Source organism: Mirounga angustirostris, unplaced genomic scaffold (genome assembly GCF_029215605.1).
Source record: "Mirounga angustirostris isolate CCGP_5_RB_7025 unplaced genomic scaffold, mMirAng1.0.hap1 SCAF_10, whole genome shotgun sequence".
In the NCBI taxonomy this organism is placed as follows: domain Eukaryota; kingdom Metazoa; phylum Chordata; class Mammalia; order Carnivora; family Phocidae; genus Mirounga; species Mirounga angustirostris.
The window spans coordinates 39792339-39806319 of record NW_026991718.1 but is presented as its reverse complement, the minus strand read 5'-3'; the positions used below and the strand labels follow the sequence as shown (position 1 = coordinate 39806319).

At 48.9% G+C, this 13981-nt stretch overlaps 1 protein-coding gene across 1 annotated transcript in view; it reads right to left on the bottom strand.

The window, feature by feature from the left end:
* TRABD2A (TraB domain containing 2A) overlaps positions 1 to 7870 on the bottom strand; it is a 50854-nt gene extending 42984 nt beyond the window's left edge. The window contains exon 1 of the mRNA XM_054509748.2: positions 7516 to 7870. Within this exon, the coding sequence (XP_054365723.1) occupies positions 7516 to 7623 (108 nt within the window). The 5' untranslated portion in view covers positions 7624 to 7870. The remainder of the gene's footprint in view (positions 1 to 7515) is intronic.
* Between the last annotated feature and the right edge of the window lie 6111 nt (positions 7871 to 13981).

Sequence of the window (13981 nt, the reverse complement as noted above, 5' to 3'; positions counted from 1 at the left end):
ATTCAGGGGCCCCATTCTCACAGCCTTCAACCTTCTCTTCTCCTCCTGCCCCCTGGCCACCTTCCACAAAACACCTTCTGACCACTCAGAGGAGGGCAGAGAACACAAGGGTTGGGCATGAGATAATGGTGGGGGAAGTGGGCAGCGAACAGGCTCACAGCTCTGGATGAACACTATTGGCTAAAGCAGCCTGAGCCAGTGCTGGCCACCTGGGAGCAGGCCTAGTGTTCCAGAACAGGCTTTTAAAAAGCAACTACAAATCTTGAGTTTAAATAAAACATTCCAATTGGAGGGGCACCTGGGTGGCTCAGTTGGTTAAGCGTCTGCCTTCAGCTCAGGTCATGATCCCAGCGTCCTGGGATGGAGCCCCGCATCGGGCTCCCCGCTCAGCAGGGAGTCTGCTTTTCCCTCTGCCGCTCCCCACTGCATGTGCTCTCCCCCCCCATAAATAAATAAAATCTTAAAAAAAAATTCTCTCTCCCTCTGCCTCTCCCTCCCAGCTCACACATTCTCTCTCTCAAAAAAAATCCGATTGGAATATGTTTTGCCTCCATTTTCTTAAATGTCTTGCAAGCCAAACAGAACATATCTCACTAGCCCCCAGCCTGTGACTTTGGTTTTTTTCTTAAGTATTTAAGTTACAGTTCTGCTCACACATACACACCTTTTCAAGACTGCACTAACTGGTAACAAGAGCCTAAATTCTGCTTCTGTCTCATCTACCTCCCTGAGATTTTTAAAAGCCACTTCATTTCTCTCTATCTCAGATTCCCCATCTTTAAAAGTTAGATAACAATATCTGTTATAGGTTATGGGAATAAACAAACTAGACAGGTAATTGTTAAATGAATGAAAAATGAAAGAAAGAATGTATTTTTAAAACGTATTAATGGTTGAATTGATATTAAGGGATGAATCAAATCCAGGGTCTCCAGCCAGCCCTCAGGCACCCTCTTATGGAGTAATGACTGTCTCCAGGGTTATTTAAATACATCAAAAAGCCAAACTGAAACTCTATCCAAAACAATGGCTGCCAAGGTTAATTAAGCAGTCAAATGCCTCACTGTTTGTTAGAATTAAATCAAGCCAGTAGAAAAAGACTGGTTAACTAGATGCCAATCAAATCAAAAGCCGAGACGGACAGTTATACTTTGGTTCATTTAAAATGGGTCACAAAATGATTACCTATAAAGGCGACTGGTTTGGTAGAGGTGGTCTTCTAGGTAGACGTTTATTTTGGTTTATTTGTTCATTTTACAGGGAAGTTGCTAACTGAAGGGCCCTGGATGGTGATATGACTGGGCACCGCTGACCTATAGGAGGGATCTGCTCACACAAGTTCCACACAGTCTAGCAAAGGACTTCTACACAGTTTCCAAATGGGAGACAGAGCAAAGAGCTACAATGCTATTATTAAACCCGTGGGCACCCTAACTCATTGTCATCTATCAGGAGACTATGATATTAAATATATTCCCTGGAAAATCCAACCCATATTGCAGGGTCATGGTTGGGGTTGGGGGATAGGCAGAGTGGGAGGGCTGGTTTCATTTCACTTTGGTTTTGGTTTGTTTTTTCCCCCAATACCCTTAATCTCCCTAAAGTCTCATCCTACCTCAAAATACTTAACACTTCTCTTTATTTTTTTAAGATTTATTTATTTATTTATATAAGAGAGAGGGAGAGAGCACAAGCAGGGGTAGGGGCAGAGGGAGAAAGAGAAGCAGTCTCCCCGGGAGCCCGACACGGGGCTCAATCTCAGGACCCCAGGATCATGACCTGAGCCGAAGACAGAGGCTTAACCGAATGAGCCACCCAGGTGCCCCTTTAACTTCTCTTTAAACAAAATCTGTTCAACTATATGTATCCATTTTTATTAATTATTTATTACTGCCTTTTCAATTAGTATTAGTCTAGAAATGGAGTTGTTGGGGCACGTGGGTGGCTTAGTCATTAAGTGGCTGCCTTCGGCTCAGGTCATGATCCCAGGGCCCTGGGATCGAGTCCCGCATCGGGCTCCCTGCTCGGCGGGAAGCCTGCTTCTCCCTCTCCCACTCCCCTTGCCTGTGTTCCCTCTCTCACTGTCTCTGCCAAATAAATAAATAAAATCTTTTTTAAAAAAATAGAAATGCAGTTGTTGTACAATCTTTTTGCTGAAAACTGCTCATGGTAAAAAAGAAAAAAAAAAAAAAGACTCACATTCTGGCATCCAGCCACGTAGTAACAATAATGACGCTAAGAACAATAATGGTCACTGTGCACCAGGGACAATCCAAGCATTGCACATGAATGCTCCTACTACATTTGTTCAAAGTGCATTTACTCCACAATTATTTATGCAGCACTTATTATGTATCAGGCACTGTTGTAGGCAGGAGACGCTGGGGTATTCTAGGGCACTAGGAATACAACAGTGAATGAAAAACAGGTCCCTGCCTCGGGTATGTCAGTGATATCTGTTGTGGAGAAGATGGAAGCAGGAAAGGGAACAGGGAATACGGGTGCAGGAGATATTCAGCCTTAAATAAAGTGATCAGAAAATAACGGAATGTCTGGTAGGAGATTTAGGCCTTGCTGTGAAGGGAGGTGAAAGGGCAAACCGGGGGGATGTCTGAGAGAAGAGCATTTCCTCCAGGAGGAGGGAACAGCAGTGCAAAGGCCCTGGTTCTAGGTTCTAGGAAGGTTCTAGCAAGGATGTCATCATAACTACGGCAGGATGAGAGAAGAGCAAAGCAGGGGAAAGGTCAGAGAGGTGAGCAAGGCCAGGCCACACTGGAGCTAGGGCAGGTTTCTGTGAGAGGAACAATAGGAGCCGACCTAATGCATAAACAGGATCACTCTGGTGGCCATGAGGAGTAAACTATGGAGGGATGAGGACAGACGCAAGAGAGTCAGTTAGGACATTACCAAAAGAATCCAAGAGAGAGAACACAGTGGTAGTGACAGAACTGAGATGTGATGGATATATTCTGGAAGCTAGAGCTAATAGGACTTGCTGAGGAATTGGTTAATTAAAAGGCTGAAGTTGCCATCAACCAAGAGAGAGGAGAGACAGGATGGAGCAGGAGCAGAGTGGAAGGTCAGAAGTCTGGCTTGGGCCCTGCTGAGTCGAGGTATCAAGCAAACAACCAAGTGGGGAGGTTGAGCTAGGAGGTGGATGCAGGAGTATGGACTTTCGGAGAGGCCTGGGCCAGAGATAAACACGAGGTACTGTCACCATTTAGATGTTATTTAAAGTCATGGGACTGAGTAAGATTTCCAAGGGACTGTGTGTAAACTGGGGAAAAAAAGGTCTAGAAATAATCTAACCTTGCAAAGTCAAGGGAAAGAAGAGCAGCAGCGAAAGAGAATGAGAGAAGTGACCATCGAGGTTGCTGAGAAAATCGAAAGACTGGGAAGCCAACTGAAGACAGCGCTTCAAGGAGGAGAATGTAAGCAAGGGGTTCAGTGTGGCTGATGGGCCAAATGAGACAAGGATTTGAGAACTGGCCTTTGGATGGAGCAACACTGAGGACACTGGGGACCTAAACAAGAAGAGTTTTGGTAGCATGGTGGGGGTGAAAGCCTGCCAGGCACCCCCCATTCAGGAGAGAATCGGAAGAAAGGCAGTTGAGAAGATACAGAACTAATTAAGATGCTGGCCATTTCCACATGCAGAAATGGAAACCTTGAGAGGGTTAAGATGTTACCCAAGGTCCCCTAGCTGCTGAGTGGATTCGAAGCCAGGCAGGCTGAGCCCTGGGTTTAAAACACCACAATATGCGACCTTAACATGCAACAGGCTATACTCATGATTCAGCGTCCTATCTCCTTCCACGAATACTCTAGTAGGTACAAGGTGGCTCAGGAGCACTTCCTGACTCAGAATCTGAAAAGGCTCTGTCCAGGTCCCCTTCCCTAGCCCCATGACCTCCCCAAATAAATCCACACTAACATTTTTTTTGAAGATTTATTTATTTATTTATTTATTTATTTATTTGAGAGAGAGAGAATGAGCCAGAGGGTGGGGGGAGGCAGAGGGAAAGGAAAAGAGAGAATCTCAAGCCGACTCTGCGCTGAGCATGGAACCTGACACAGGGCTTGATTTCACAACCCTGAGATCATGACCTGAGCCGAACTCAAGAGTTGGACGCTTAATTGACTGAGCCACCCAGGCACCCCCACACCATTTTTAAATCCTCAGATTGCCACCTTTTCCCACTCTGTCTTTTCAAAATAACACAATCTGGGGGGCTTTCCCACTTTTTTAAGTCAGGGGTTTTGAAGTGTTTTTAAAGAAACGTTCCTCATCTTATAGAGCTTCTTCAGTAAACGGAGCTCTGCTCTGACCAAGGGGATAGCTCTGTCCCACGGGGCACCAGCAACCCCCTCTGCCGGCCACTGACGGCGCCCTCCCAGGCACGCCTTGGGTAGAGCAGGAGCTGAAAGAAAAGTCTTCAGGGCTTCTGATCCAGGAGCTCTCCCCGTGCCTTTGCCCACCAGCAACCCCCCGGGCCACTGCGTGGGTCCGAGGGGTGCAACTGCCCCTGCCGCCCTTATACTCAGGGGTGGGGCTGTTTTGTCTCCACAAAAGGAAAAGAACAAAATTGTTCTACTAGCCCATTTCAGTGTAACTGTGGCCACCATGTGCCACTAGTTGAAGCCATGTGTTTTAACATTTGACTGAAGGATGGGCGCCTGGATGGCTCAGTCAGTTAAGCCGCTGCCTTCGGCTCAGGTCATGATCCTGGGGTCCTGGGATCGAGCTCCGCGGGAAGCCTGCTTCTCCCTCTGCCTGTGGCTCCCCCTGCTTGTGCTCTCTCTCTGTGTCAAATAAATAAATAAAATCTTAAAAAAAAAAACCATTATGACTGAATAGAATAAAAACTTAACACCATAAACACTCCCCTTCTGAACCTTGCTGCAACTGCCCTGAAAGAAAAAGACGCGGCCATGGATGACAGACGCAAGAAGCTACAGGCTCTGTCAACTGAGTCACTGGCGATTTTAACACACACATCAGTAATCCATGCAATGAAACAAAGGAGCACAATGACAACTTGTGCAATGCAGACTAAGTCCCTTAGCGGCTGCACCCCTCAGCTCCCTCCCGTCCCAGCCTCCTGGGGCCTGTGATAATGGCACTTTTCCAAAAGTACTCTTCAGCACACCAGCTAGGATGATACCAAAGTGAGTTGGCTTTAGTTGACACTCTTCATTCACAAATATTTATTGAGCATCTACTGCAGCCAGGCACTCTTCTAAGCACTGGGGAGGCAGCAGCAAGCCAAACAGACAAAAATTCCTACCCTTATGCAGATTACATGGTGTGTGTGTGGGGGGGGGGTTAGGGAAGCAGAAGCAAACAAATTTTTATCAGTTAAGTGCTCCGGGAAAAAATAAAGCAGGAAAGGCAGATAGGAGGGCAGGTGGGTCAGGGGGTTGACATAATCTTTAATAGATAATCAGGAAAGGTCTCTTTCAAAGAGTTTGAGGAAAGACCAGATGGAAGTATAGGAGCAAGCATGTGGATATGTGGGGGAAGAAATAGCACATGTGAAAGAACAGAGGCAGGAATAATAAAGAACACTTACTGAGTTCTGTTTAAGTATAGATAAGAGACAACCTGCGTGGTGCTCAGTGCAAAGCCTGCAATATCTGCAGACAGACCAGCTCAGAAGAGCTCTCTGTAATGATTAACAAAAGTTGACCACCAAACCAGCTCTCAAGCCGCAGAATGCTACCCAGTAAGCCGCTGCACTGGATTGGAGGCTGGATTCCGGAGCTCTACAATCTCAAGACCTCAACCTCCTCGGGCACCCACCCACAGTCCTGCCACTGACTGACCTGACCTCGGCAGGGGATAAGACAGTTTGCCCACAGAACAGAACACAGATTTTCAAAATGTGGTCCGGGGACCTGAGGCTGTCCCCAAGACCCTTCTGAGCAGTCTGTAAAGTCAGAACTATTTCAATAATAATACTAAGATATTTTCCTCTTACGCTCTCATTCTCTCCTAAGTGTATACAAATAGACTTTTCTAGAGGCTACAGGTGTAGCATAATATCACTGCTATAACAATTAATGGCATGTGTCCTTATGTATTCTTGTGTTTTACTAATATTTCCATTAACCCACATACATAAAGGCTCTTTGGAGTCCTCAATACTTTCTTAGAACGTAGATGGGTCCTGAGACCAAAAAGTTTGAGAACTAGAGAGTGAAAAGGCCATGAAGACAGGTTCAAGAATCAAGAGAAACAGAGACGTTATCAAGACTCACTGGTCACACTATAATTACGAGTGGATTTGCAGCAGTGAAAAACGTTTGCTTTCATAGGAAAGGATGGATTTCTGCTTTGTAGAACAAGAGCGCAGCTGCCATACCATTCCTCTCCGGCGACTGCGCCTCCCGCCTTCCTAGAGGGAGAGCCTCCGCCTGTCCGCAGCCCAAGACGCGTTAGGGAGCTCAGTGTGACTCCCCGCTAAACCCCGTGGAACAGGAAGGCTCAATTAGGTCACCCTCTCCTTCGCTGTGGTTAGGATGATGAATATAAATTACCACCAGCCAGGGTGACGGGGCCCACGATGCTGCACAGGTGTCACCGAAGGTGGGCCGACCTAGTGTCCGAGGGTGCACAAGCCATCCAAAGGACGGGCCTAGGATCACCCTCCCCAGCTCCAGAGATCCAGAGATCAGACCCACCGACACAAACACAAAATTCAAGCTCCAAGGAGGTCGGAAAAGAGGAACTTGAGAACGACAGAAAATTCCGAGCATAAGAAAACTGATCAGGAGAAGGAAATCTCGATAGAAGGCCAGTCTCGGAGGCGCAAGACCTGTCCTATTTCCGCTCGGCTTCTGCTCCTGGAGGGCTGGTGGACCGGGGCAGGTCACCGGGACTCGCTCGCCTGAGTTCCCCTCACCTGCAAAACGCTGATGCGAATATCTAGGGAAGCGCGTGTGCGTGAACGCGAGGCTGTCACATGTGGTTACTTCGCGAATGCGCTCTGTCACCTGGGGCACAAAGGTCCCTCTCGGAGCCTCAGTTTCCCAGATCGGTAAAACAAGGGGAATGGCTTCAGCTCCCCCAAATCCCTTCTAACTCGGGTATTGAATATATGAAGGTTAAGTCAAGCAGCTGCAGGGCGCTTTTACCATCTCAATAAAAGCAGGAGAAATTAAACGCTAGGCAAGAGAGGGCAAAACAAACTTCCAAAGTAAATGTGCCCAAGTCCCTGCACCGCTCGGTCGTCGAAGACTCATCCGCCCGACGTCCCCTAAAGCCCGCGAAGCAGGCTGGAGAGACCCAGGAGGCCCCGCCGGGACTCCCCCTTCTGCTGCCCTGCCCAATAGCGAAGGCTGGGGACAGGGTCTCATACGGCCGGGGGGCTGCGCCCCCCGCCAGAAAGGGGAACGCGGGGCCGCGGCCGGACGCACGGGATCCGAGGGCGCGGTGCTTCGCCGGCCTGGGACGGTAACCACTCCCGCGAGGTGCGGGGAAGCAGCCTCGCCCGCGCCGGACGCGCGCCTTACCTGGGGCTTGAGCTCGCAGTTGGCGGAGGCAGGCGCGCCGCGCCGCGGGGCTGCGCCGGGGGGCAGGAGGCAGAGGGTCGGCAGCAGGAACCAGCTCCAGGGACTCATCCTCCCCACCGCGGCTCGGAGCCCCGGGAGGCGGCGGGGGGAGGGGGAAGGAGTAAGGCAGCAGTGACCGCACAGTCCGGCTAGCCGGCGGCCGCGGAGCTGCGGACTAGCGGGGCGCTCGCCATGGCGCGCGGGGCTCGGGGGACCGGGCGTGGGGGGCGCGGGCCGGCAGCCCCGCGCCTGGCGTCGGCTCTCCCTGCAGTTCGCGCGGCCGCCTGCGGGCGGGGCTGGGGCGAGCCGGGCAGCGGCGGCCACGGGGGGCGGGGCCCTGACCTCCCACCCTGACCTCCCACCCCCCACCCCGCTGCCCCTCAGTCCCGCTTCTCCCGCCCAAACCCGGCCGGGGCCGCCGGCCACCGTGTGAGGCGGCCAGAAGGGAAGAGTCCAGTTCCAGCACCGTCTTCCAGCCTCGCGCAGAAATCCTATTGGCTCCTACCCTCACGTCTGTATTTAGGCTACCAGTTCTGAGGGTGGCTCTTGATCGAAAGAGACAGACCAAAGAAACAAATATAGGCTATTTTCTTTTTTTTTTAAGGCAAGCTCATTTAAACAAAGGAAATGGCATTGAAGTTTTGTCTGTAAAAGGGGAATAGGGGCGCCTGGGTGGCTCAGTTGGTTGAGCGACTGCCTTCGGCTCAGGTCATGATCCTGGAGTCCCGGGATCGAGTCCCGCATCGGGCTCCCTGCTTGGCAGGGAGTCTGCTTCTCCCTCTGACCCTCCTCCCTCTCATGCTCTCTGTCTCAAATAAATAAATAAAATCTTTAAAAAATCTTTAAAAAAAATATAAATAAATAAATAAATAAAAGAGGGGAATAGTCAGTATGTGCATACACTTAAAGTCCGGAACCACAAAGGCCGGCACTCCATTAAGTGTCCGATGTGGGGTAATAATAGGGATAATAAGGGATGTGGGGTAATAATATTAAGCATGTGAACACCAAACTCGGATTACCTCACAGATTAGACGAGGACATTGATGGAAAGCATCTTGTTTGATGCACATTGCAGGCCTACAAAATGTTTTCGCTCCCTTTCTGCCCCAAACTTTCCAAGGGCCTTTTCACAGCGTTGATGCTTCAGGAAGAAAAAAATTATCAAAGCCCCTAGCTGTGCCCAGCCCTTGCCACCTGCTACCCGAGGCCGGAGTGCACTTTACCAGCCTTTCTGTATAGCCCAGACTTACGCGGGATCACCTTCTGAGGGGTGTAGTGGGGGTTCTTAATTCTGAGTTGCTGTCCATTTTGAGACTCGATAGAAACTGGAAGCAAAGGCGGGGAGACGTGCGGGGAGGCGCAGTGGCCCAGATTTACACACGATGGGAGGAGTTTTCTGAACCGCAGGCGCCCATCTACAAAACTCCAGTAAAGAACCCCTGGCTTTAAGAAGCCAAGTTTTTCCAGCTTTCGTTCCACAGTCGTTTAAGTTTGAGGTATTTGTGTGAAATCGCTAAATTTTTCTTGTCCTAGGTTTCAGTGAGGATTTGCTTTCTGGAGCTGACTCTCCGGTCTTCAAACGACCCGTTTTCAGCCGAACTGCAAACCTTGGCCCCCCAACCGACCCGAAGTGTAGCCTGTCGGCGTTTTCAGATTACCAGCACTGCCACCTACTGGCAAAAATAGTCTCTCTGGTTGTGAGATGAAAGCATCAGGAACTATTATTATTTCATACTCTTTCCCCCACTCCAAATGAAGTCTCCACCCATCAACTGGGGCTAGAGGGAAGAGGGGGAGAGAAAATGTGTGACAAAACGAGACCGAGTTTGTTAGTTTTCTCCTGTTGTTTGTCTCTTCCCTATTCCCTTGATTCCTGCTCTTTATGATGCCCTTCCTTTTACTTACTTTGAATTTATTTTCCTCTTCTTTTTCTAGCTGCTTAAGGAGTGTTGGGTCATTAACTTTAAACCTTTCTTTTCTAATATAAGCATGTTAAAGCTATAAATTTCCCTCAAAGTACTGGTTTAGATGCATTGCCCAGATTTTTGAAAAGCTGTATTTTCATTATCATTCAATTTGGAATACTTTTTGAATTTTATTTTATTTATTTATTTGAGAGAGAGCAAGCATGAGGGAGAGAGCACAAGCAGGGGGAGCAGCAGAGGGAGAGGGAGAAGGAGACTTCCTGCTGAGTAGGATCCTAAGATCATGACCTGAGCCAAAGGCAGACGCTTAACCGACTGAGCCTCAGGCACCCCTGGAATACTCTCTAATTCCCCTGGTGGCTTTTTTCTTTGACCATGGATAGTTTAAAAGTATGTTGCTTATTTTTCAAATTATGGATTTTTCCCACACATCTTGTTATTGATTTCTGATCTAAGTCCACTGTAATCTGAGAACATATTCTGTATGATTGCAATGATTTTATCTTAATTGGGACTTGTTTTATGGCCCAGGATATGGTCATACACTGATGCGAATATCTAGGATGAAATGTCTAGTGAATGAACCATTTTGTTTGGTTCTAATATTTTTTTTAGGTGGAGCTTCCTACCTTAGACCCATCCTTAAGTGAAATGTATTCTATAAGATACTCAGTGTCCAGACATTCAAGAGAATCGCATCTATGCTATATACATTGTCTATACAGACATTCCTGAGTCCCTATGACTTCACAGTGGGGCCCCAGACCCAGCGACAGGCAGGCTGGCACGACCAGGTCCTCACCTATCTTCCAGGTTAGAAGGCCAATCTACGCTGATTGGCCTTCCTGGCTTCCCCTTCATGGTTAGGAAGGAGATGCTGAACGTACCCCTAGCCTCCTCTCTGCCTATCCAGAATTTCTGTATCCAGTTCAGTTCCTCGCTTGAGTATTGTCCTTGCATCTCATTGCCAGATGAGATGTTCCTAAACCTTTCCCTGCTACTTTCTATTTCTCCTTCATATACTGTTGATATGTCCTTCCTCTGTTCACCTACTCTTAAGTTCTTCCTTTTGTGCCCCTACCAATGGATTCTGGAATTTACGTAAATCTATGAGGCTTGTCCCCTTCACAGCAGTCATCTGAGGAAATTATATGCTGAAGGCCTATTCATTCTTTCCCCAAAATCAGACCTTCCCTCAGAAACAAAGTTTTCAGGGTGCACAGAGGATTTGCCGTGGCTTCCACCATACCTCTGGGCCCTCTCCTGGCCTCACCCAGCCAGCCTGGCTTGACCAACCTGCAGCCATCCAAATCCTGATCACTTAACACACTGCACATTTCCCAAGATGGTCAGGACAGCCCAGGTATGGAGGGCAGGCCTCTTGATCCTGCCTCCTGGTATTCACACTTTTGTTGAATTGCCTCCCCTTGAGTTGTGAGCAGAACCTGTGACATGCTTCTCACTGATGGAAGGTGACAAAGATGATGGGACGTATGTGATTCCCTGGATGGGATTACACGAGAACATGGTGCCAATCTTGCTTGGAGTCTCTCCATTGCCATCTTTGAGGAAGCAAGCTATCATGAGTCCTACAGCCATGAGGAAATGAATTCTGCCAACAACCTGAGTGAGCACAGAAGTTGATCCTTTCCCCCAGTAGCACCTCTGGTGAGAGCCCCGTCCTGGGCAGCAACTGGACTGCAGCCTTGTGTTACCCGACGCAGATGACCCAGGTAAGCCATGCCTGAACTCCTGACCCAGAGAGACTGTGAGTCAATAAATGTGTGCTCTTCTAATCCACTGGGTTAGTGATTTGTTACACAGCAACAGAAAACTAATACACCGGGTGAAACGGAGTGCCAGGAATTCCCAGGTATTCCAGCCGGGGGCTACAGCATCAGGGTGTGTGCTCAACGGGCGCCACGGCAGACCTGCTTCCTGCCTGTCCAGGCCTTCAGGCTCCATGCATTCCCAAAGGGGAACCAGAATTGCCACGCTCTCTTGGTCACCCGCTATTGGCGCCAGAATTTGCAAGTGGGAAAGGGTAGCAATTATCCCACAGCTGCTTTTGCTGAGCAAGTCCGCTGTGTGTACCTGGATCCTGGGAAGGAGAAAACCTCCCCTGACAGCAGGGAGTGGCCTAGCTTTATCAGGGAGGCCTTGGTGTGGCTACAAGCCGCCAATATCCACAGCCAGGCCGTGGTGTTCGCCTACTGATCGTTGTATGGTGAATGTAAACAATTTCACAATATAGCAACAACTGGCAAGGCCACTCTGAGACTGTGGTGCAGGAAGACGAAAACCAGATGACTCCATAATCATGTCTCCACACAGACAAGACATGAACCTTGTCCAAACCACAAAAAGGACCAGACATCCCCATGTCCTGGCTAATGAGTAACTGCTGCTTCTTCCCTAATCCCAGCTTTAGCCTTTATGATTCCCCCACCTTATAGACAAGATGTTTTAAGATACCATTCTGGGCTGAATGGTGTTCCCCCCCACACACAAAAAAATCAAATGTTGAAGGCCATACCCCGGTACCTCAGAATGTGACTGTATTTGAAGACAGGGTCTTTAAAGAAGTGATTAAAATGAGACGGTGACTGGAGGCCCAAATCCAATCTGACAGCTGTCCCTGTAAGGGGAGGAAATTTGGACGCACAACAGAGACACCAGGGGCACGTGGGCCCAGATGGACAGCCACGTGAGGACACAGCAAGAAGGCGGCCCTCTTCCGGCCAAGGAAAGAGGCCTCAGGAGAAAACACACCTGCTCACACCTTGATTTTGAACTTCTGGCCTCCAGACCTGTGAGAAAATAAATTTCTATTGTTTAAGCACCGAGTCTGTGGTATTTTGTTATGGGAACCTGAGCAAGCTATTACGGATGTCCAGTCAGAAGGACACCCCCTTCCTCAGAACACCCAATCGAGAGCTGAGCTCTGCTTCCTTGAACCTTCCCCCAAGTTACCTAACAAAACAAACCAAATTCTGTAACAAGTCCTTCCCTTACCCTCTTACCGAGATGCCCCACAGTTTCCCAAGGTATGAGCTTTTCCTCTCTGCAAAGAGCAGCAAGTCTAACTAATTCAGCTTTGTGTGTGTCCCTGGCGGTCTTTGGCTAACAGGCATTGATAACAGTCTGTCAACTTGGGGCAACTTCAGCCAGCCCCTAAGCCATCCCTTTGCTTCCACTGGTCTTACATCAGACCTTGGATGGGGAGAAGTTCTCCCATACTGACACATTTTTACTGTCCTCCCAGTTCCTCCTCTCCTGCCTCTCCCCTGCCCACATGCCACAGGGCTGAGGCTGCACTGACATGAGTGGTATCTCACTCCTGGGAGTGTGGTGCAGTGTTGGGGCCTGTAGGACTGATTCCTGACAGAAAGGGCTGAACAGTAGGTCAGGGTGAACTGAGGCCTCCCAGGAGAGCACTGGAACTAGCCATCTGTTCACTGAAAGCTAGCTTCTGGCTTCTGGCTTACTGCAGGGAATATGCAAGCAGAGGGAAAGAGCTGAACTGCTGCATGTCTGCAAGAACTGTTTTTTTCAGAGATGGAGGAAAGGAGAAGAAACTGGAGACAAGGAAACTGCAGAAGCCTGCTGGGGGACAAAGATGGCAGGGATGGTGGCCAGGGAATTTGTATTATATTTTACTCTTCATAAGTAATGGAAATTTCAAGAAGTTTTCCATGAAACTTAAATTATACACCAACCTTTCAGAGGTGGGTTTTGGGGCCTCTGACGGTATAGCATTTGGTTTCAACACAGCCTGAGGAGGAGAGACTTCCAAAGGGGAACCAACCACACACAAGTGGCTAAACGTGTAATTTTTACTATGAATCTAAAGTAAACAAAACTGGGATGCCTGGGTGGCTTAGTTGGTTGGGCTCTGCCTTCGGTTCAGGTTGTGATTCCCAGGGTCCTGGGATTGAGTTCCGAGTGTGGGGCTCCTTGCTCAGCAGGGAGCCTGCTTCTCCCTCTCCCTTTGCCTGCCACTCCCCCTGTTTGTGCATGCTCTCTCTCTCTCGCTATCAAATAAATAAGATCTTTTTTTTTAAAGATTTTATTTATTTATTTATTTGAGAGAGAGAATGACAGAGAGAGAGAGAGCACATGAGATGGGGGAGGGTCAGAGGGAGAAGCAGACTCCCCGCCGAGCAGGGAGCCCAATGTGGGACTCGATCCCGGGACTCCAGGATCATGACCTGAGCCGAAGGCAGACGCTTAACCAACTGAGCCACCCAGGCGCCCGCAGCTGTGGTAATTCTAATTGTGCAGCCAGGGTCCAGAGACAGACAGACAGACAAAAGGAAAATTATCAGGTGGTAGGATGTGTGCAAGAGCACAACCCATAACTGAGCCCATCATTCCAGGGAGGGTTTCCCAGTGGAATGTTGTTTAAAGAGAGACATAACATTTGAGCACAAGTTAGCCAAGGAACAGCATTCCAGGGAGAGGGAACACTAGAGGCAGAGGCCTTGAGGCACGAGAGA